Source organism: Triticum urartu, chromosome 2A, assembly GCF_056163025.1.
Source record: "Triticum urartu cultivar PI428250 chromosome 2A, HENAU_Tu73, whole genome shotgun sequence".
NCBI classification, from domain to species: Eukaryota; Viridiplantae; Streptophyta; class Magnoliopsida; order Poales; family Poaceae; genus Triticum; species Triticum urartu.
In genome coordinates, this window is record NC_141874.1 from 741,491,399 (window position 1) to 741,513,381 (window position 21,983).

Sequence of the window (21,983 nt, forward strand, 5' to 3'; positions counted from 1 at the left end):
GTGTTTGTATATAAAGTTCTTTTGACCAACACGTGTTTGTATATAAAATGTAAATGCTATTATAATTTTAATACGGAAATGCTAACGCCCACACGTGTGGGCATTTGCATCTCGCCCACATGTGTGGATTCACGTCCGTTTGTGATTGTATGAATCTTGGCATGTTTGTGATGCCACGTAGGACTGGGCTGATGTGTAGGCATTTATCCGATCGCCCACACGTCTGTTTTCACCACACGAAAGGACCGGTGTGTGGGCGTTTAGCAGTTCGCACACATGTCAGTTTTCACTCACGCACATGGGCTGGTGTGTGGGCATTTATCAGTTCGCCCACACGCCCGTCTCCTCTCCCACACCCAAAGCTGCCAGTTGCCTTGTGTTTTTGCAGGGTACATGTAAACTGACCTAGTGTGCTTGTAAGCAGATGGCAACTATCTCTTTACCCGGACATGTTATTTTTCCATGTCTCTTTGTAGCACTACACGACAACTGACTAGTGTTACTAGATGGCAACCCCTAAAGTTTTCAAATCATGGCAACTATAATAAACCAGACCATACATGGCAACTGCCTAGTGTTAGTAGGTGGCAGCCCCTAAAGTTTTCAAATCATGGCAACTATAGTAAAACAGACCATACATGGCAACAGCTGCAGTTGTCCAAAAATGGCATCTGGCACTTGATCTGAGATGGCAACTGCAGTTGAGCAACCATGGCAACTGTAGTTGTCCGACATGACAACTATAGTTCAGTGACATGGCAACTACAGTTAAACGAACATGGAAAAGGGTCCAGACCATGGCAACTGCGGGGCGCGTGGTGACTGTCATGCGGGGCGTGCGGGACCATGAGGTAGGAGACCTGACGTACAAACCTGTGGGCGTTATCTTTTTTGCCGACACGTACACGTGTGAGAGGGACCGCAAGGAAAAAAAGAGACGTGTGGGCATTACTTGTTTTGCCCATACGTAGGCATGTGTGCTGATCCTTTTAGACATCACACAAAACATGTGGACAGACCCCTTAACGCCCACACGTGTGGGCGTTATCGGCGTCCTTTTAATAAATTAATCATAGGAATAAAAGGGTATTAGTTTTACTTGACCCATCTAACTATTTATAGGAATGCTCTTAAAAGTTTGTGCTTCGCTCGACTTTATTGTAGCCCTTGCATGTCTCAATTGCCCTTTGTTGATTTTTATTAGGTAGTTCCCTTTCAAAAATTCATTCATACTCTCCCGTAAACTTTTTTAAAAGTAGCACATATAACCATCCCATGTGTACCGGCCGTACCACGTGGCCCAACACTACATGTGGCTAATTCATTTATTTCTCAATAAATAATTCTTTTCCTTTCTTTTATCTACCTTGAATCGGAAGTTAGCCATAGGGCCTGCCCAAATCGGTAGTTATGCAATAGTTGGTTCCGATAAGATAGGAACAACAAATATTTTCATATGAAATTTTTCTTCACGTGAATTCTGATTGAAGATTTTTTTTTTTACCGGAGGACTCCTATAAGCTTCATTCCCTTTTCCAACTATATCTTGATTTCCTTTTTCTATTGGTTTCGATTGGCTGTTGATAGGACTTTCATGTTAGTCTTTTCTTTAACAGTTTTGCTAAAGCACATCTAGATGTGTCATAAGTATTGCACATCTAAATCATATGTCATTGATCTTACATTGTGATTCGTGTGAATATTTTCTTTCTCTTTTTTCTTTTTCTCTTTATACTTGATTCACTCACTTAGATGTGCAATAACTAAAGCACATCTAGATGTGCCCTAGACACACCCTTTCTTTAACGTACACGTTGTTCTTTCCTGTAAAGTACACGTTCTTTGTTTTTGTGCTAGTTACATATCGGATTCAAAAAATGTACATGATATTGTTCTACGTAACTTTTAGAACTTTTAATCTCGAACATCATATATTTTTAATCTCAGCCATTCAAATATCATAACTTTAGACAGGTCAATCTTCACCGTTACTTTTCTATCGTCTTAGGTATATATTTAATCTCAGCCATTCAAATATCATAACTTTAGACAGGTCAATCTTCATCGTTACTTTTCTATCGTCTTAAGTATATAAATAGATAGATAGATGGATAGATAGATAGATAAATAAAAGATAGATAGATAGTCATATGGTAAATTGCGAAAATCCGTTTCTGAGCTCGAGCTCAGATGAGCCTGATATCCACACCATTCCTCTGCGCCAACATATGTGCGTCTTCATGTACTTTCTGACCGTATATGCATTTCCCGTCTCGTGTGTCAGTGCAACATTGATTGCGACGGCTCGAGCGGACGCCGTTGCGGGGCAGATGGACGGGTAATGGCGACACACCCTACCTGAGCCATCATGAGCCGTATGAAGGAAGGATCCGCACGGACGGCATCGGCACAAGTGTGACATTAACTGTCCACCGGCCCAACCGTCACCACCTCATCCACCTCATTCACTCTTCTCCCCCCTCCCATCCCCCTCTTGACACATTGAGCTCGACCTTGCCCAACCATCTTCAGTTGACCCGTCATGTCCTCATCGTCGTCCTCCTCTCTCCCCATGCCAGCGGACTGGCTGCTCCCTCTGATGGAATGCCTCTGTGTGGCGACGAGGTCGTCACCGCCGTCGCTAGGACCGTCAACAATGCCGGTCATCGTTTCTACTAGTGCATCCGCTACGATGTAAGTTGTTTTCTTGATTGCGAAAGCTCCGACCCCGCATCTAATTCCCACAGCTTGTGCTCACCGGTCCTCTGACTAATGCATTCCAGTATGCGTTTCATATTTTGTCAGGCTCGTCAGTGTCGTTTCTTCGAGTTCAAGCGCGCCTATTGCAGGAGGATGACTCAGGACCAGATTGTTGCTGCGCAGCATCAAGCCGGATGGCACCCGGCTGGGCATGGATTCGCAGTTCATCATGGCAACCCGCCTGTCCAGATGGTTCTAGCTGCCATACATCCCCAGGCACAGCAGCACGTCCAGCCGCATCTTCCGCCGCAGATCCAAGCAGCGATGCACCAGCCCCCGCAAGCCGTCAACAATCTGTTTGCTGAAGCCATCATGCCAGCTGCGGCAGCCGGGGCAGCATCTGGTGCACAAGGACTAGCCGCAGTTGCCATGCTGATGGCTGTTGTCAACATCTTACTCTCCGTTGTCGTCCTGATGGTCGTGCTTGCTATGTACTTTGCTTAAATTAAAGTGTTGTGAGCATGAATCGCAGCTACTGCTGCGTAGTAGTTAGGTTAGGCTGGATTAATTGTAAACAAGGGTGGCTCCCTCTACCACTAAGCCTGTTTCGCCCCTCACCAATCCCGTTTAAGAGAACTGTGGCTATTATGTTTATTAGTATTATCTATGGAACACAGCCGATGGTAATGAAGTCTTCTTAAAATGACGTTGTCTGTCTGAATACCAGTTTCAGCAATGTTTGCGCCACCGCATTCTATAGTTTCACTAGGCCGTAATGAAGAAATTTACGCTACACGAGCTCTCTTGTGTTGGGGCAGTGGTTTTCAATGCCGCATATATTTGTCCACCTCGTTCAGATTTTATTTTCTTAACGTTAATATGGGCAACCGTAATTTTTGGACCAGACGAGCCGGCACATGCGTCATGTTGCCCATGGCCCCAACCACACACTGACCCTAATTATGAAGGGGCAAACTTGTCATTTCATCTAAGCGGCGGCGGGTGGGTGGGCGGCTGCATTTCATCCATTCTCCACAGATCCAGTCATATCGTGAACCATACCGACCAAGCCGGCCGCTGGCGAGAAGCATATCATCTGCGAGGGATCCGTCCCGCCGCCCTCCTCTTTGCCAGGCTTTACACTATTCGTACTCACAGCAGCATGGTACGCTCCCTCCCATATTATGTTTTATCTGTTCATGTTGTATTATCGTTAGTGTGTCATGCATCTCGTCCAGATCTGACACAGTTGTTGTATGTGTATCCTTTTTTCACGCGCCCTCCCTGTAGGATGACCATAGATCAGAGTCTGGTAGCTGCGGCGAGCAGCGGGATGGTTGTGGCAACGACACCCCGCGCGCAGCCGCCGTCGGAGATGATTCCGGCTTGGACGGGTCATCCTCCATCGCTCTGCCCGGAGATCCACCCGTGCCAACATGATGCATCTCCTTGAAGCATGCAGTCAGTGTAATTCAGACTTTTGATGACTACAAGAAGTGGTTAGTAGAGCAGATTGGGTTTGGAGGTATGCTGAAGCTGCCAGCACTACAGAAGCTCAGTCTGAAGGTGAGCGCGTGGATTATGAGCACAGTTAGCGTCAGCCGCAGGGAGATTAAATTGGGGGACAACAAGGTTCTTAAGTTTTACCCAGAGGATTTCTACATGGTTTTTGGGATTCCATGCGGCCACCGTAGTGTGAAGGGGAGGGATGCAAACAAAAATCCTGAGGTTGTTCATTTTATAAAGACAACACTTCAGATGAACAAAACTGGAGTACACAGCTTGAGGGCAGCTGAAGATTTTCTGATGCGTGACATCAATGAGAATTCAAGCAAAATAGAGAAATATTGTTTCCAGATCGCATTTGTCATCTTCGTTATGGGTCATGTGCTAGTTCCAACCATGAAGCACAACTACACGACCGTTGACTTTTGGGGAGCCATAGCGAACACTGAATCAATCTATCAATTTAATTGGTGTGAGTATGTCCTTCAGCACCTTCTCGATGCAGTCAAGAAGCTTAAGAGAGACATGATGGCCAACAATTTATCGACCAACCTAACTGGTTGTCATCTTTTTTCAGGAAAGTTCATTTTTTTAGTTTTTTGCAAATGTTGTAGGTATGTTTCATTTTGCAAGCATTCTTGTATTGACATGGTGTCTGCCAACATCGTCGTGGTTTTGCAGGTCTTTTTGCTTGACAACCTTGATCTTGGCATTTTAAACAAGTCACATAGTGTGCTCCCTAGGATATCAGAATTTGACCCCGAGTCCTTCCGTCGAATGCTCACCATGGCTGCTGACCCGGTTAAAGGAACGACCTCCTACGCGCATGCCAATGTAAAGATGAGTTTTTACTTATTTTCTGCTTGATTAAGCAGGAACTCTTCTTGCACCAATGATGCGTGTTTATCTAAACTCACCCAGCCAATTATTGGCTCATTTTTACTATTATTTTTTTGCGGATGCAGCTGAGAGATGCTTCGACAGTATGCTACACACGCCACAAGATTCCGCCATCAGCTCCGCCGTCTGCAACCACCAACAGGCTTACTAGGCGTCCCGGCACGCCGACGGCAGGACACCTCCCGAACACAACTCCTTTAATGCATGGGCAAACAGAGGTTTTAACACCTACCGGTGCTGCTCCTGGGCCACTTCATTTTGCAAAGTATCTACGGGACAAGTATCCTCATCTAGTATGTGCTTCCTTTTATAGTCTTTTATGCATAAATTTTCCACATTAGTTATCACTGATGGTAAATCCCTATGTCCTCACCATACAATCTATCGCAGGTAGCTGACGAGATCACGATGATTTTAAAACAGCACAACGCGAGAGGCATTATGCATTTGACCCAAGCCACCAACAAAATCTAGCAGGCCCTATTGAAAGCAAAGAATGGGCTTCAAATGGACTTCTACACGTTCTCAGACAAAGTAATAAAATCAGTCACAAGTCGTTGTGTGTGCTGCCGCGCTCGTGGTTCACTGAGTGCCCAGAGTCAGGTCAGCAAAAGAAAAATTAATCAGTTTAGACAATGTCATTTGTATCCTTCTTATGCACAACTCATTCTTTTGTTTCTGTGTATACCGCCATGCATCAGCACTCCCTGCCACCTCCAAGTCTGTACGGTTTAGGATGCCTGTAGCAGAAAAAAATACAGGGACAAAGGCTTGAGCTATCTGATTGCGAAGGTCAGATGACATCCTGCAATACATTATTCTCGAAACTTTTTTATATACTCCCACTCACAAGGAGGCCCTCGTCCAGAGCATCTCTAATCTCTTGATTATCTTGTATTTTTCGACTTTTTCCAGCTACATCGCCTCTGCCACCAGCTGGTACGCTGTGTAAGCGCGCCATGGATGCGCAGGATTCTATCTCAAACAGCAAGAAATCCTCTTCGCGAGCATATTCCAATGCGCTCAATTACTTCAAGTCCACTGTAATGTCCATCGCTCAAATGTATGCAGACCTTCCAGTCAACACTCCATTTACTGTCTTTGGACAGTGCTGCACAAATCTACACAAGCGGAAATACATATTCCAGCAAGGATTTGCAACCGATCCATGGGTGAATGGTGTTGTGCCACATCTACGACACATGCCAACAACGGACCTTATTGTTTCCCACTTCACACAGCTGCCAATGCAAGACCTGCAGAGGTGTTTCCCGTTCAACTTATTCATTTTTATCCCGCCATTTGAATTTTCAGGTTTTACATCAAGTCCAGCCATGCTCATTATTTAGCACCCTTACTTTTTAACCCGGTATCTTTTGAATTCGCTGAATGAACTGTAGGTACTACATTATACATGACAGTCCACGGCTGATCCGCGTTACCGGGATGGCGTTGCGCGAATAGCTAGTTGGGATGCAGCACCTTCACCACGAGTTTGTTTCTATAATCCTGAGGAGGTATTCCCAGTCCGACCAGGAAGTGAATTCAAAGTGTCCATACATGAACTAGAGGCACAATATGGAACCTGAATTTGCGGTAATTCTGGCTTGCCTAGATGCCCTGATTATTTCATTTTGGTCCTTTCTTTCTGCATTCATGCTCTCTCAGCTAATCCTTCAAGTTTATCGTTCAAGCTCTGACCTCTTATGCATTCACCTTTTTTCAGACCATTGTACTTCCGGACCATGAATACTTGACAAACATCTCGATCCAGAAGCAGCTGGTTGGCAACGAGATCCCATATGACATAACCTCTTGCCAGATGGTACATCCCAACTCGTCAACTTCATGACATCCATGCTCAGCTCATCTTCTTCCAGTACATATGCTTTCGACGTTTATTGTTCACCAACTTTCTGTCTACATATCATCCTATAAATTACCTTCTAGCTAAACATTCGGTTGTGCTGTACTCAGTTCTTCTTGCCAGTACCATCAGAGGATGGATGGATAATACTGATGTGGGACATGATGTCAAGGAAGCTCCACGTGCTTGACCCTCTCACCAGAGGCGGAGGTCCGAGCGACGCAACAAAAGACAAGCACGAACTCATAGCTTGGAAGCTTCATCATGCTCTTTTCCAATGCCTGAACGAGTACTACGCTGGCTGGCCCACGCAAGACGGCCATTGGGCGACCAAATACCCCGTTGTAGCTGAGGAAAATTTCGATAGGTATGTAGCCTTCTCCCCCCTAAATCTACAGGAACTTTCAGCATTTTTCCCCTACCTCACTTTATATTTACTTTTTTCCTTTTTGTCTATCACAAAACAGACAAGAAACCGGCGCGTGCGTGCTCCACATCGCCCGACACTACGACGGCCAGAAGCCGAAGATCCCTCTAACAAAGGTAGGTCCATTCTCATAAACACGTCTAATCTTACCGATGTTCTTCCGAAGTCATGGTGAGTCATTACAAATGTCTCACTTATTTTTCCCTTGTTGTGGTGACAACCGTAAACCGAACAACATCTACCAACATGTACAGTACAATGTCGGCAAAACGAAAAGGCGGGCACTACATGAGTGTGTCAAACTTCAGGGCAATTCTTCAAAGTTGGTGCATGAGGCTCTGTGGACGGTACTAGCACCGACCGACTCCTGGCTTGGGTCAAACTAGTCCGGCTAGAGGGACAGCGGGTTGGGGGCACTGCTTCATTCGAATGAATATGTATCTCCTGCTGATTCCGGTGTATCACAATGCATCATTTATCGCTCAGACGTTCTTCTAGCTTTCATTTTTTATGAGCTATCGAGTATTGTAAACGCCACAGTAGACATGTGAACCATGGTATTCGGTAGTTTTTCATCAAAAAATCTGTTTAGGAATGTAGTATGAACCATTTGTTTGTAAGTCCTAGCGAAATGAAAAATGGCTTTTAAACCGGAAATCGATCCCCTTTATCTACTGAAACACAGAACTCATACACACTAGGTAGTTTTAACTGTTTTTTTCTTATACAGACAGCATTGTTTTACAAAATTATCCAACATAATTGCCGAACCAAATCTCCTTTGTCTATATTTTTCTTCACTTATATGTCTGTTTACGTCCCAAGTTAAGGATCGGACTTTCTCAACTCTGCGTTCGTAAATTCGGGACGGCAATCAATTTATCTACAAGAAGGTCCATATGACATCTACTCCGGAAACCAGTTTTGATAGAGGGACGACGGGTTTGGGAAATAGCTTCACCGAACGAAAATGGAAGTTCTGCTCAATCTATTTTACCTTACTGCATCACGCCCCCCCCCCCCCCCCCCCCCCCCCCCCCGCTCCAATCGTTACTGTCTAGTCCATGTTTTTCCCGTATATTCAGAAATGTAAAAGATACAGTTTGACTGCTAAACCATGATCTTTTCTAGTCCTCACCAAATAATCTCATATGACAACAATGCAGTATGTACCAACTGATCGTAGCATTTCCCCGAATGATGATGGATTTCTAGCTGATAACTGAGTGACTTTGTCGCTTGAAAAGTTCAAAGTTCGACCACCTACACGTATTTCAAACATTGTATTTTTTCACAGACTGCATGGGTTCTTAAATCTAGCAAACTCAACTTCCCAAAGAATCTTCTTTCATTTGTAATTTTTTTAACTTATGTTTGTCAGGCTTCTAAAGGTTCGGACTATTTAATTTTTACTAAAAATTTCTATTGGACCGCAATGGTAATTCTACAACAAGGGAACACGACTATGGAAATCATGTTACTACCGCCGATCACTATGCTGAAGGAACTTTCCCCACCAACATACAACATCCTCATTATCAGGTAAATCGCTTCGTACTACTGATCCCCTGCTTCATTTTGCACAAACAAATACTAGTGAAGACCTATCAATTTCTCTAATCGCGCCACATGCACATGACTGATAACAGCCACAAAGTGATAGTGATAAGTTTTCACTTGCCCAGGACATGTAGTCGTCCGCACTGCTGTCGGACACCAGCTAATAGGTCTTAAGGTCATACTTAGGGGTTACATACTTTGAGTCACATCCCATGCACATAAATCGCTGGTTAAAACTAGTATTTTGCGCCTTAGTGGTTTTTCGAGCGATCCAAAATGAAACCTTAGTCCTTTAGTTGTGCAACTACTAATACCACGAGGATAGACAAAAGATCTGCGGAGCCCGTAGTCGGCCTTTCCAGGGTCCTGCTTGCATGCTCATCTTCAGGCCATCAATCTATGATCACATCGTATGCGAACTCTGGAACGTCTCCCTTGTTCCCCTTCATGGTCACAATTTCATAGGCGAGCTTTGCGCGCAAACCATCAATCTGGTCTTGCATGGCAACATCGAAACCAACAAGGTTTTACAGTCTCTTTGTATACTATTCACAACAAATTTGATGCGTTATAAAATATGATCCTATAATTATAAGGTTTACCAACCTGGCTTAGTGTTGAACGGAGGTACAGCCCGGTGAAGTCTGTGTAGTAGTGTGTGATGTACACTCCGCTGTCTTCCCTGTCAGACAGCAAACCGTTCTTATCAACATTATAAATTTTATCTTACTTACTACATTGCCCCATATGTGGTAGTACTGAATTTAAGGCACGATTTGTGTGTTTTGGGGGAGGGGATGTTGTGGGTTTTCTGTGACACACACCTGCTGCACGGTTCATGATGCGCCACCAATGGGTAGAGGAATTTCCAACCATCTGTTTCAACCAACCCGTTGCCGAAATAGCTGTTGAAGAGAGAGCAGAACCTTCGTTGGAACTTCTTTGCATGGTTCTCGTGTTTAATTTTCATCTCATCCATGACATCGGTCTCGGTTGGGTCAAGCACCATCACCGTCTTTTCATCCTTGTCCAGAAGGTACATTGACCAGCAGTCCATAAAATCAACTGGGAACCAGAACTGTCATTGTTCACATCATGAAAATAAAAACTTTAGGTTAGCCACAGGAAGAGACGCAATTTTTTACATGCAATAACTGTCAGAAAAAATTTACCTTCTTCAACCAATCAATCCTATATCCAATTACTTCTGAATTCATCATAGTTTCTATGTAATCCCAGTCTGTTTCACCGTCATCCCTGCAAACCTCTTCCTGAAAATGTAAATGCCACACACAACATGCGTTATTCCTCACCAACAAGCAAAATAATCATTGTTGCTAACAATAATTCTTTGTCCACATTTTCACATATGTTGTGACTTACCACGAAGTGTGGGTCGAAGAGCCCCCTGAACCTGTCGAGCCACTCGCCGTATATTCCATTATCCTTTTCACGTAGGATGTGTTGAATACACCTCCATACATTCATGGTCACCTCACCCCCTGGTGTCAACTCATCTTTGATGTCTTAACCAGACGCAACCGCCAAAATTGGATGGTAGTGCTTAACCCATTTCCTGCAAAAGTCCCGGTAGTTACTAACGATTTTTCAGGAAATAATAAACTGTTGTTTTCTTCTTTTCTTTCTTTCTCATTGATGTTTTCTTCATAAACAAAAGCAATAAAGGATGCATTGTATTCATTTTTCGCTTACTTCTGTAAAATCCAACCCTCACAGGCAGTCATGTTAGCATTGAACCATGAAATTTCTTCAGGAGAGGGATGGGAATGATTCAACCCAATTGACGGCAGGTACTTATCCCCCCAATCCCTCCTTGAAGATGTTTGCTCATCTCCCACACAAGTCCCTGCAGATTCATTTTGTCTCCTGCTGCCGTGTGTCATAGTGTGCTTAAGCCCACATTTTTTCAGATAACCGAGGACAACTTGCTGGAAGTTAGTTAATGAACCAGTCCCGTTTAAAGCAAAACCCTGTGCACAAGCTTGACCGTCAGCGCCATCTGCAGCACACATATTTGCTCAGTGTGTAGAAATGTTTACCAAGATATACAGTTGTACAAACAATCATGTTGAAGTACCTGCTTCGTCACGCCGGAAAGAAGGACTAGGATTGCAGTATGTTTGCACATCTAGCACAGTCGGACGAGATGTCTTTTCCTTGCTTGTGGTTTGCTCAACCACCGCATCTGCTGCTTGAGCGACTTGCTCCACTGCTGCACCCATTTCGACGGCATCGGTCATGTCTGCAGCTACTGTGTGTGTTTTACCATGTTTGGCAGCTTCACAGTCATGAAGATACGTGATAACTGCTTGCTGTAAGCGTGTGGCTGACCCATCATATACAGATTGCAGTCCATGTCTACGAGCTTCACCATCATCCGAATCTACAGGACACAGCCATATGTTGTTCTTTCAAGTCATGCGCCACAAAAGTAAAAGTTTCGGAATCAAGATTTCTTTCAGTGTTTGGTTACCTCCATTGTCATGTTGGAAGGAAGGACCAGGCCGACATGTTGTCGGAACATCTAATCCATGTGGACGGGCCCTCCGACGCGGCCTGGAACGTGTTGGGGAACGTTGCAGAAAACAAAAAAAATCCTATGGTTTCACCAAGATCCATCTAGGAGTTCATCTAGCAACGAGTGATCGGATGCATCTACATACCTTTGTAGATCGCGAGCGGAAGCGTTCAAAGAACGGGGATGAGGTAGTCGTACTCGACGTGATCCAAATCACCGGAGATACTAGCGCCGAACGGACGGCACCTCCGCGTTCAACACACGTACGGTCAGCATAACGTCTCCTCCTTCTTGATCCAGCAAGGGGGAAGGAGAGGTTGATGAAGATCCAGCAGCACGGCGGCGTGGTGGTGGATGCAGGGCGTCACAGTAGCAGGGCTTCGCCGTATACTACGAGAGGAAGAGGTGTAGCAGGGGAAAGGGAGGCGTCAAGACTCAAGGTGCGGCTGCCCCCTCCCTCCCCCTCATATATATAGGCTCCCCTAGGGGGGGCGCCGGCCCTAGGACATTGGATCTCCTAGGGGGGGCGGCGGCCAGGGCTGGAGTGGCCCCCAAGGCAAGGTGGGGCGCCCCCCCACCCCTAGGGTTTCAACCCTAGGCGCATGGGGTGGGCCTAGGGGGGCGCACCAGCCCACTATGGGCTGGTTCCCCTCCCCACTTTGGCCCATGGGGCCCTCCGGGATGGGTGGCCCCACCCGGTGGACCCCGTGACCCTTCCGGTGGTCCCGATACAATACCGGTGACCCCGAAACTTGTCCCAATGGCCGAAACAGCACTTCCTATATATAATTCTTTACCTCCGGACCATTCCGAAACTCCTCGTGACGTCCGGGATCTCATCCGGGACTTCGAACAACATTCGGGTTACTGCATATACATATCTTCACAACCCTAGCGTCACCGAACCTTAAGTGTGTAGACCCTACGGGTTCGGGAGACATGCAGACATGACCGAGACGACTCTCCGGTCAATAACCAACAGCGGGATATGGATACCCATGTTCACTCCCACATGCTCCACGATGATCTCATCGGATGAACCACGATGTCGAGGATTCAAGCAACCCCGTATTCAATTCCCTTTGCCAGTCGGTCTGTTACTTGCCCGAGATTCGATCGTCGGTATCCCAATACCTCATTCAATCTCGTTACCGGCAAGTCACTTTACTCGTACTGTAATGCATGATCCCGTGACCAGACACTTGGTCACTTTGAGCTCATAATGATGATGCATTACCGAGTGGGCCCAGTGATACCTCTCAGTCATACGAAGTGACAAATCCCCGTCTTGATCCGTGTCAACCCAACAGACACTTTCGGAGATACCCGTAGTATACCTTTATTGTCACCCAGTTACATTGTGACATTTGGTACATCCAAAGCACTCCTACGGTATCCGGGAGTTACATGATCTCATGGTCTAAGGAAAGGATACTTGACATTGGAAAAACTCTAGCAAACGAACTATACGATCTTGTGCTATGCTTAAGATTGGGTCTTGTCCATCACATCATTCTCCTAATGATGTGATCTCGTTATTAATGACATCCAATGTCCATAGTCAGGAAACCATGACTATCTGTTGATCAACGAGCTAGTCAACTAGAGGCTTACTAGGGACATGTTGGTGTCTATTATTCACACATGTATTACGATTTCCGGATAACACAATTATAGCATGAATAAAGACAATTATCACGAACAAGGAAATATAATAATAATGCTTTTATTATTGCCTCTAGGGCATATTTCCAACAGTCTCCCACTTGCACTTGAGTCAATAATCTAGTTACATTGTGATGAATCGAACACCCATGGAATTCTGGTGTTGATCATGTTTTGCTCTAGGGAGAGGTTTAGTCAACGGATCTGCTACATGCAGGTCCGTATGTACTTTACAAATATCTATGTCTCCATCCTGAACATTTTCACGAATGGAGTTAAAGTGACGCTTGATGTGCCTGGTCTTCTTGTGAAACCTGGGCTCCTTAGCAAGTGCAATAGCTCAAGTGTTGTCACAGAAGAGTTTGATTGGCCCCGACGCATTGGGTATGACTCCGAGGTCGGTGATGAACTCCTTCCCCCAAATTGCTTCATGCGCTGCCTCCGAGGCTGCCATGTACTCCGCTTCACATGTAGATCCCGCCACGACGCTCTGCTTGCAACTGCACCAGCTTACTGCCCCACCATTCAAAATATACACGTATCCGGTTTGTGACTTTGAGTCATCCAGATCTGTGTCGAAGCTAGCGTCGACGTAACCCTTTACGACGAGCTCTTCGTCACCTCCATAAACGAGAAACATTTCCTTAGTCCTTTTCAGGTACTTCAGGATATTCTTGACCGATGTCCGGTGTTCCTTGCCGGGATTACTTTGGTACCTTCCTACCTAACTTACGGCAAGGTTTACATCAGGTCTGGTACACAGCATGGCATACATAATAGAACCTATGGCTGAGGCATAGGGGATGACACTCATCTCTTCTATATCTTCTGCCGTGGTCGGACATTGAGCTGAGCTCAATTTCACACCTTGTAACACAGGCAAGAACCCCTTCTTAGACTGATCCATATTGAATTTCTTCAATATCTTATCAAGGTATGTGCTTTGTGAAAGACCTATGAGGCATCTTGATCAATCTCTATGGATCTTGATGCCTAATATATATGCAGCTTCTCCAAGGTCCTTCATTGAAAAACTCTTATTCAAGTAGGCCTTAATGCTGTCCAAGAGTTCTATATCATTTCCCATCAAAAGTATGTCATCTACATATAATATGAGAAATGCTACAGAGCTCCCACTCACTTTCTTGTAAACGAAGGCTTCTCCATAAGTCTGCGTAAACCCAAACGCTTTGATCATCTCATCAAAGCGAATGTTCCAACTCCGAGATGCTTGCACCAGCCCATAAATCGAGCGTTGGAGCTTGCACACCTTGTCAGCATTCTTAGGATCGACAAAACCTTCCGGCTGCATCATATACAATTCTTCCTTAAGGAAACCATTAAGGAATGCCGTTTTGACGTCCATTTGCCATATCTCATAATCGTAGAATGCGGCAATTGCTAACATGATTCGGACGGACTTTAGCTTCGCTACCGGTGAGAAAGTCTCATCGTAGTCAACCCCTTGAACTTGTCGATAACCCTTAGCGACAAGCCGAGCTTTATAGATGGTCACATTACCATCCGCGTCTGTCTTCTTCTTAAAGATCCATTTATTTTCTATGGCTCGCCGCTCAACGGGCAAGTCAGTCAAAGTCCATACATCATTTTCATACATGGATCCTATCTCGGATTTCATGGCTTCCAGCCATTTGTCGGAATCCGGGCCCGCCATTGCTTCTTCATAGTTCGAAGGTTCACCATTGTCTAACAACATGATTTCCAGGACAGGGTTGTCGTACCACTCTGGTGCGGAACGTGTCCTTGTGGACCAACGAATTTCAGTAGGAGCTTGATCAGAAGTATCTTGATCATCATCATTAACTTCCTCTCTAGTCGGTGCAGGCACCTCAGGAACATTTTCTTGAGTTGCGCCATTTTCTGGTTCAAGAGGTAATACTTCATCAAGTTCTACTTTCCTCCCACTTACTTCTTTCGAGAGAAACTCCTTCTCTAGAAAGGATCCATTCTTGGCAACAAAGATCTTGCCTTCGGATCTGAGGTAGAAGGTATACCCAATAGTTTCTTTAGGGTATCCTATGAAGACGCATTTTTCTGACTTGGGTTCGAGCTTTTCAGGTTGAAGTTTCTTGACATAAGCATCGCATCCCCAAACTTTTAGAAATGACAGCTTAGGTTTCTTCCCAAACCATAATTCATACGGTGTCGTCTCAACGGATTTCGACGGAGCCCTATTTAAAGTGAATGCGGCAGTCTCTAAAGCATAGCCCCAAAAATATAGCGGTAAATCGGTAAGAGACATCATAGATCGCACCATATCTAATAGAGTGCGATTACGATGTTCGGACACACCATTACGCTGAGGTGTTCCAGGAGGCGTGAGTTGTGAAACTATTCCACATTTTCTTAAGTGTGTGCCAAATTCATGACTCAAGTATTCTCCTCCACGATCTGATCATAGGAACTTGATTTTCCTGTCACGTTGATTTTCAACCTCACTCTGAAATTCCTTGAACTTTTCAAAGGTCTTAGACTTGTGTTTCATCAAATAGATATACCCATATCTACTCAAGTCATCAGTGAGGGTGAGAACATAACGATAGCCACCGCGAGCCTCAACACTCATTGGACCGCACACATCAGTATGTATGATTTCCAATAAGTTGGTTGCTCGCTCCATTGTTCCTGAGAACGGAGTCTTGGTCATTTTACCCATGAGGCATGGTTCGCACGTGTCAAATTATTCATAATCAAGAGACTCTAAAAGTCCATCTGCATGGAGCTTCTTCATGCGTTTGACACCTATGTGACCAAGGCGGCAGTGCCACAAGTATGTGGGACTATCATTATCAACCTTACATCTTTTGGTATTCACACTATGAACATGTGTAGCATTACGCTCGAGATTCATTAAGAATAAACCATTCACCATCGGAGCATGACCATAAAACATATCTCTCATATAAATAGAACAACCATTATTCTCGGATTTAAATGAGTAGCCATCTCGTATCAAACGAGATCCTGATACAATGTTCATGCTCAAACTTGGCACTAAATAACAATTATTGAGGTTCAAAACTAATCCCGTAGGTAAATGAAGAGGCAGCGTGCCGACGGCGATCACATCGACCTTGGAACCATTCTCGACGCGCATCGTCACCTCATCCTTCGCCAGTCTCCGCTTATTCCGCAGCTCCTGCTTTGAGTTACAAATGTGAGCAACTGCACCGGTATCAAATACCCAAGAGCTACTACGAGTACTGGTAAGGTACACATCAATTACATGTATATCACATATACCTTTTGTTTTGCCGGCCTTCTTGTCCGCTAAGTATTTGGGGCAATTCCGCTTCCAGTGACCACTTCCCTTGCAATAAAAGCACTCAGTCTCGGGCTTGGGTCCATTCTTTGGCTTCTTCCCGGCAGCTTGCTTGCCGGGCGCGGCAACTTCCTTGCCGTCCTTCTTGAAGTTCTTCTTACCCTTGCCCTTTTTGAACTTAGTGGTTTTATTCACCATCAACACTTGATATTCCTTATTGACTTCTACCTCTGCTGATTTCAGCATAGCAGATACTTCAGGAATGGTCTTTTCCATCCCCTGCATATTGAAGTTCATCACGAAGCTCTTGTAGCTTGGTGGAAGCGACTGGAGGATTCTATCAATGACCGCGTCATCCGAGAGATTAACTCCCAGCTGAGTCAAGTGGTTATGCAACCCAGACATAGTGAGTATGTGCTCACTGACAGAACTATTTTCCTCCATCTTACAGCTGAAGAATTTGTCCGAGACTTCATATCTCTCGACCCGGGCATGAGCTTGAAAAACCATTTTCAGCTCTTCGAACATCTCATATGCTCCATGTCTCTCAAAACGTTTTTGGAGTCCCAGCTCTAAGCTGTAAAGCATGCCGCACTGAACGAGGGAGTAGTCATCGGTACGTGTCTGCCAAGCGTTCATAATGTCTTGTTCTGCAGGGAGAACAGGTGCGTCACCCAGCGGTGCTTGTAGGACATAATCTTTCTTGGCAGCTATGAGGATGATCCTCAGGTTCCGGACCCAGTCCGTGTAGTTGCTGCCATTGTCTTTCAGCTTGGTTTTCTCTAGGAACGCGTTGAAGTTGAGGACTACGTTGGCCATTTGATCTACAAGACATATTGTAAATATTTTAGACTAAGTTCATGATAATTAAGTTCATCTAATCAAATTTTAATGAAATCCCACTTAGATAGACATCCCTCTTCTAGTCATCTAAGTATAACATGATCCGAGTCAATTAGGCTGTGTCCGATCATCACGTGAGACGGACTAATCAACGTCGGTGAACATCTTCATGTTGATCGTATCTTCTATACGACTCATGCTCGACCTTTCGATCTTCTGTGTTCCGAGGCCATGTCTGTACATGCTAGGCTCGTCAAGTCAACCTAAGTGTTTGCATGTGTAAATCTGTCTTACACCCGTTGTATGTGAACGTTAGAATCTATCACACCCGATCATCACGTGGTGCTTCAAAACAACGAACTGTCGCAACGGTGCACAGTTAGGGGGGACACTTTCTTGAAATTATTATGAGGGATCATATTATTTACTACCGTCGTGATAAGTAAACAAGATGCAAAACATGATAAACATCACATGCAATCAAATAATAATAGTGACATGATATGGCCAATATCACATAGCTCCTTTGATCTCCATCTTAGGGCTCCATGATCATCTTGTCACCGGCTTGACACCATGATCTCCATCATCATGATCTCCATCATCGTGTCTCCATGAAGTTGCTCGCCAACTATTACTTCTACTACTATGGCTAACGCGTTTAGCAATAAAGTAAAGTAATTTACATGGCGTTTCTCAATGACACGCAGGTCGTACAAAAAATAAAGACAACTCCTATGGCTCCTTCCGGTTGTCATACTCATCGACATGCAAGTCGTGATTCCTATTACAATAGCATGAGCATCTCATACATCACATATATATCATTCATCATTCATCACAACTTTGGCCATATCATATCACAAAGCACTTGCTGCAAAAACAAGTTAGACGTCCTCTAATTGTTGTTGCAAGTTTTACGTGGCTGAAATAGGGTTCTAGCAAGAACGTTTTCTTACCTACGTGAAAGCCACAACGTGATTTGCCAACTTCTATTTACCCTTCATAAGGACCCTTTTCATCGAATCCGCTCCAACTAAAGTGGGAGAGACAGACACCCAATAGCCACCTTATGCAAGTAGTGCATGTCAGTCGGTGGAATCGGTCTCACGTAAGCGTACGTGTAAGGTTGGTCCGGGCCGCTTCATCCCACAATACCGCTGAAGCAAGATAAGACTAGTAGCGGCAAGAAAGTTGACAACATCTACGCCCACAACAAATTGTGTTCTACTCGTGCATAAAGAACTACGCATAGACCTAGCTCATGATGCCACTGTTGGGGAACGTTGCAGAAAACAAAAAAATTTCCTACGGTTTCACCAAGATCCATCTAGGAGTTCATCTAGCAACGAGTGATCGGATGCATCTACATACCTTTGTAGATCGTGAGCGGAAGCGTTCAAAGAACGGGGATGAGGTAGTCGTACTCGACGTGATCCAAATCACCGGAGATCCTAGCGCCGAACGGACGGCACCTCCGCGTTCAACACACGTAAGGTCAGCGTAACGAATCCTCCTTCTTGATCCAGCAAGGGGGAAGGAGAGGTTGATGAAGATCCAGCAGCACGACGGTGTGGTGGTGGATGCAGGGCGTCACAGTAGCAGGGCTTCGCCGTATACTATGAGAGGAAGAGGTGTAGCAGGGGAGAGGAAGGCGCCAAGACTCAAGGTGCGGCTGCCCCCTCCCTCCCCCTCATATATATAGGCTCCCATAGGGGGGCGCCGGCCCTAGGAGATTGGATCTCCTAGGGGGGCGGCGGCCAGGGCTGGAGTGGCCCCCAAGGCAAGGTGGGGCGCCCCCCCCCCCACCCCTAGGGTTTCAACCCTAGGCGCATGGGGTGGGCCTAGGGGGGCGCACCAGCCCACTATGGGCTGGTTCCCCTCCCCACTTTGGCCCATGGGGCCCTCCGGGATGGGTGGCCCCACCCGGTGGACCCCGTGACCCTTCCGGTGGTCCCGGTACAATACCGGTGACCCCGAAACTTGTCCCGATGGCCGAAATAGCACTTCCTATATATAATTCTTTACCTTCGGACCATTCCGAAACTCCTCGTGACGTCCGGGATCTCATCCGGGACTCCGAACAACATTCGGGTTACTGCATATACATATCTTCACAACCCTAGCGTCACCGAACCTTAAGTGTGTAGACCCTACGGGTTCGGGAGACATGCAGACATGACCGAGACGACTCTCCGGTCAATAACCAACAGCGGGATCTGGATACCCATGTTGGCTCCCACATGCTCCACGATGATCTCATTGGATGAACCACGATGTCGAGGATTCAAGCAACCCCGTATTCAATTCCCTTTGCCAGTCGGTATGTTACTTGCCCGAGATTCGATCGTCGGTATCCCAATACCTCGTTCAATCTTGTTACCGGCAAGTCACTTTACTCGTACCATAATGCATGATCCCGTGACCAGACACTTGGTCACTTTGAGCTCATAATGATGATGCATTACCGAGTGGGCCCAGTGATACCTCTCAGTCATACGGAGTGACAAATCCCCGTCTTGATCCGTGTCAACCCAACAGACACTTTCGGAGATACCCATAGTATACCTGTATTGTCACCCAGTTACGTTGTGACGTTTGGTACATCCAAAGCACTCCTACGGTATCCGGGAGTTACACGATCTCATGGTCTAAGGAAAGGATACTTGACATTGGAAAAACTCTAGCAAACGAACTATACGATCTTGTGCTATGCTTACGATTGGGTCTTGTCCATCACATCATTCTCCTAATGATGTGATCTCGTTATTAATGACATCCAATGTCCATAGTCAGGAAACCATGACTATTTGTTGATCAACGAGCTAGTCAACTAGAGGCTTACTAGGGACATGTTGGTGTCTATTATTCACACATGTATTACGATTTCCGAATAACACAATTATAGCATGAATAAAGACAATTATCACGAACAAGGAAATATAATAATAATGCTTTTATTATTGCCTCTAGGGCATATTTCCAACAGAACGCTGCTCTCCCCTATCTGCTGGACTGCCTGGTGCATCTGGAACACCATGCCAACCCAGCAATATAGGGCCGCTGATGGGGGGGGGTCTTCATCATCAGCATCTCCTGGCCTTGCACTACCAACCACAAGTACTGCTGATTGACACATAATACCAAGGTTATTTTTAAACATCTCCTGTTTTGTTTCGATATAGTAATGCTTTGTTAAATCAACATGTAGTCATGTAGGGACATTTTTGTCAAATTCAGAAGTAAACCTCCTATCCAGGTGATCCACCGGATGCATGTGTTCAGGGCAGCTAGCAAATCATTTAAGTTATTCAATCCCAACATAGTTGTTTCACCATTCATTGCTTCAGCTATGTCCATGTAGTCGATTAGGACTTGGGATGCTACTGCCAGAAAGTCGTCATCCAACTCTGCAAAACACAGATTTTTTTCAGGATCATTTCTAACAAATATTAATTAAAAATAACATTGGAGGAATGTCTTCATAGGACCATACCTGTCGAATCATCTTCTTCACCAGAATAGTCAGTACGCACCAATGATGCACCCCCGAAGAACTCATCATCTAGATCTGAACACCGGAAAATAGTTGACATTAGATCTGACTGACATTTTTGTGATGCTTGGGAATGGCTGCAGCATATTGGTATGGCAGCAATTTATACCCTCGTTATGACGCAAGGCGTCCTGTCCCCTGCTGACCATACGCTCACCGTTGGTGGCGAATGGAGACAGGTTTGCAGCAGCCTGTTGGCTTGCATTCAGCAGCTCCCTCCAGTTGTTGTCCCTAACTTCGCCTTCAGTTAGGATCTCCCCTGCAGCTTCACCTCCGTTTTGTTGTTGGTGACCTTGGCTGTCTCTCTCCAGTTCTGCCCAGTTTATCTGTTCGTGATTGTTATCATTCGATCTGGTGTTGCCATATGCATGAATGTCTGCTCCAGCATCTGCATAGTCACAATTGAAATCATTAAATAAAACAAGCACTATTCATCCAGAATCAGAAAGTAAAATGTGCAAACAACAATGTTGATGATCGCTTTCCTTTATTTGTTACCTTCGGCACCTGTGTCCGCTCCAACGTTTGAAAGAAGTCTTCTAGCTTGATCAAATATGCCTGCCATCAAATTTTTCTTAATATGTTACATATCACGTCCAAAACAAGATAGCTTTATGCATTGAGTTGTATGACAAACCTTTGACAACTTCTGGATTATCCATAGCTTGCTCCACAACAACTAGTGCAGCTGCAGATAAGGTCCTTAGACGCTCACGTCTCTCCTCGTCAACATGCACTGGATCATCATGAGAAGTTCCTTCCCTATGCGGGAAAATTCCATGGATTTGCGCAAATGTTACACAGATGAATAATTTTCAGAATGGTACAAATTCCTTACTTGTAGTGCAACCTATGTCGCTACCACAAATGAAATTTAGTTTGTTCAAGAATTTCCTTAGACCCACATTCTAGGTCTGCTTTCGCCTGGGCCTCAAGTTCTGCCAGCTCTGCTCTCAGGTTCTCTCCCCTGCTACGTAGCATAGCTGGATCTCTAGCATTTCCCCTTGCTACACTCCCCCCAGCGTCTTGATCACCAATTCTAGGCTGCAGATGTTGCCTCATGCGGTTCATGCTACGCGGGCCTGCATGTTAATAGCAGCATGTTGAAGCTCCATATCAACACTTGTTTTTCCAATT

At 45.2% G+C, this 21,983-nt stretch overlaps 3 protein-coding genes across 3 annotated transcripts; 1 reads left to right on the forward strand and 2 right to left on the reverse strand.

Annotated features, from left to right (window-relative positions):
• Nucleotides 1-3,737: 3,737 nt before the first annotated feature.
• Nucleotides 3,738-8,034, forward strand: LOC147987518 (uncharacterized). The gene is made up of 11 exons (XM_087540363.1): nt 3,738-3,865; nt 3,991-5,040; nt 5,172-5,399; nt 5,497-5,709; nt 5,808-5,898; nt 6,022-6,370; nt 6,507-6,702; nt 6,833-6,931; nt 7,084-7,340; nt 7,441-7,516; nt 7,655-8,034. The coding sequence occupies exons 2-4, from the start codon at nt 4,228-4,230 to the stop codon at nt 5,578-5,580; spliced, it is 1,125 nt and encodes a 374-aa protein (XP_087396489.1). The 5' UTR covers nt 3,738-3,865; nt 3,991-4,227; the 3' UTR covers nt 5,581-5,709; nt 5,808-5,898; nt 6,022-6,370; nt 6,507-6,702; nt 6,833-6,931; nt 7,084-7,340; nt 7,441-7,516; nt 7,655-8,034.
• A 1,475-nt stretch (nt 8,035-9,509) lies between these two features.
• On the reverse strand, nt 9,510-11,545 carry LOC147987519 (uncharacterized). Its single transcript, XM_087542415.1, has 7 exons — nt 11,455-11,545; nt 11,059-11,364; nt 10,674-10,980; nt 10,344-10,536; nt 10,133-10,231; nt 9,785-10,038; nt 9,510-9,642 (listed from the first exon to the last, which is right to left on the reverse strand). The coding sequence occupies exons 4-7, from the start codon at nt 10,446-10,448 to the stop codon at nt 9,510-9,512; spliced, it is 591 nt and encodes a 196-aa protein (XP_087398541.1). The 5' UTR covers nt 10,449-10,536; nt 10,674-10,980; nt 11,059-11,364; nt 11,455-11,545.
• Nucleotides 11,546-20,459: 8,914 nt separating this feature from the next.
• Nucleotides 20,460-21,908, reverse strand: LOC147987520 (uncharacterized). Its single transcript, XM_087542416.1, has 6 exons — nt 21,709-21,908; nt 21,484-21,608; nt 21,345-21,404; nt 20,956-21,234; nt 20,787-20,861; nt 20,460-20,700 (listed from the first exon to the last, which is right to left on the reverse strand). The coding sequence occupies exons 1-6, from the start codon at nt 21,906-21,908 to the stop codon at nt 20,486-20,488; spliced, it is 954 nt and encodes a 317-aa protein (XP_087398542.1). The 3' UTR covers nt 20,460-20,485.
• Nucleotides 21,909-21,983: the final 75 nt, after the last annotated feature.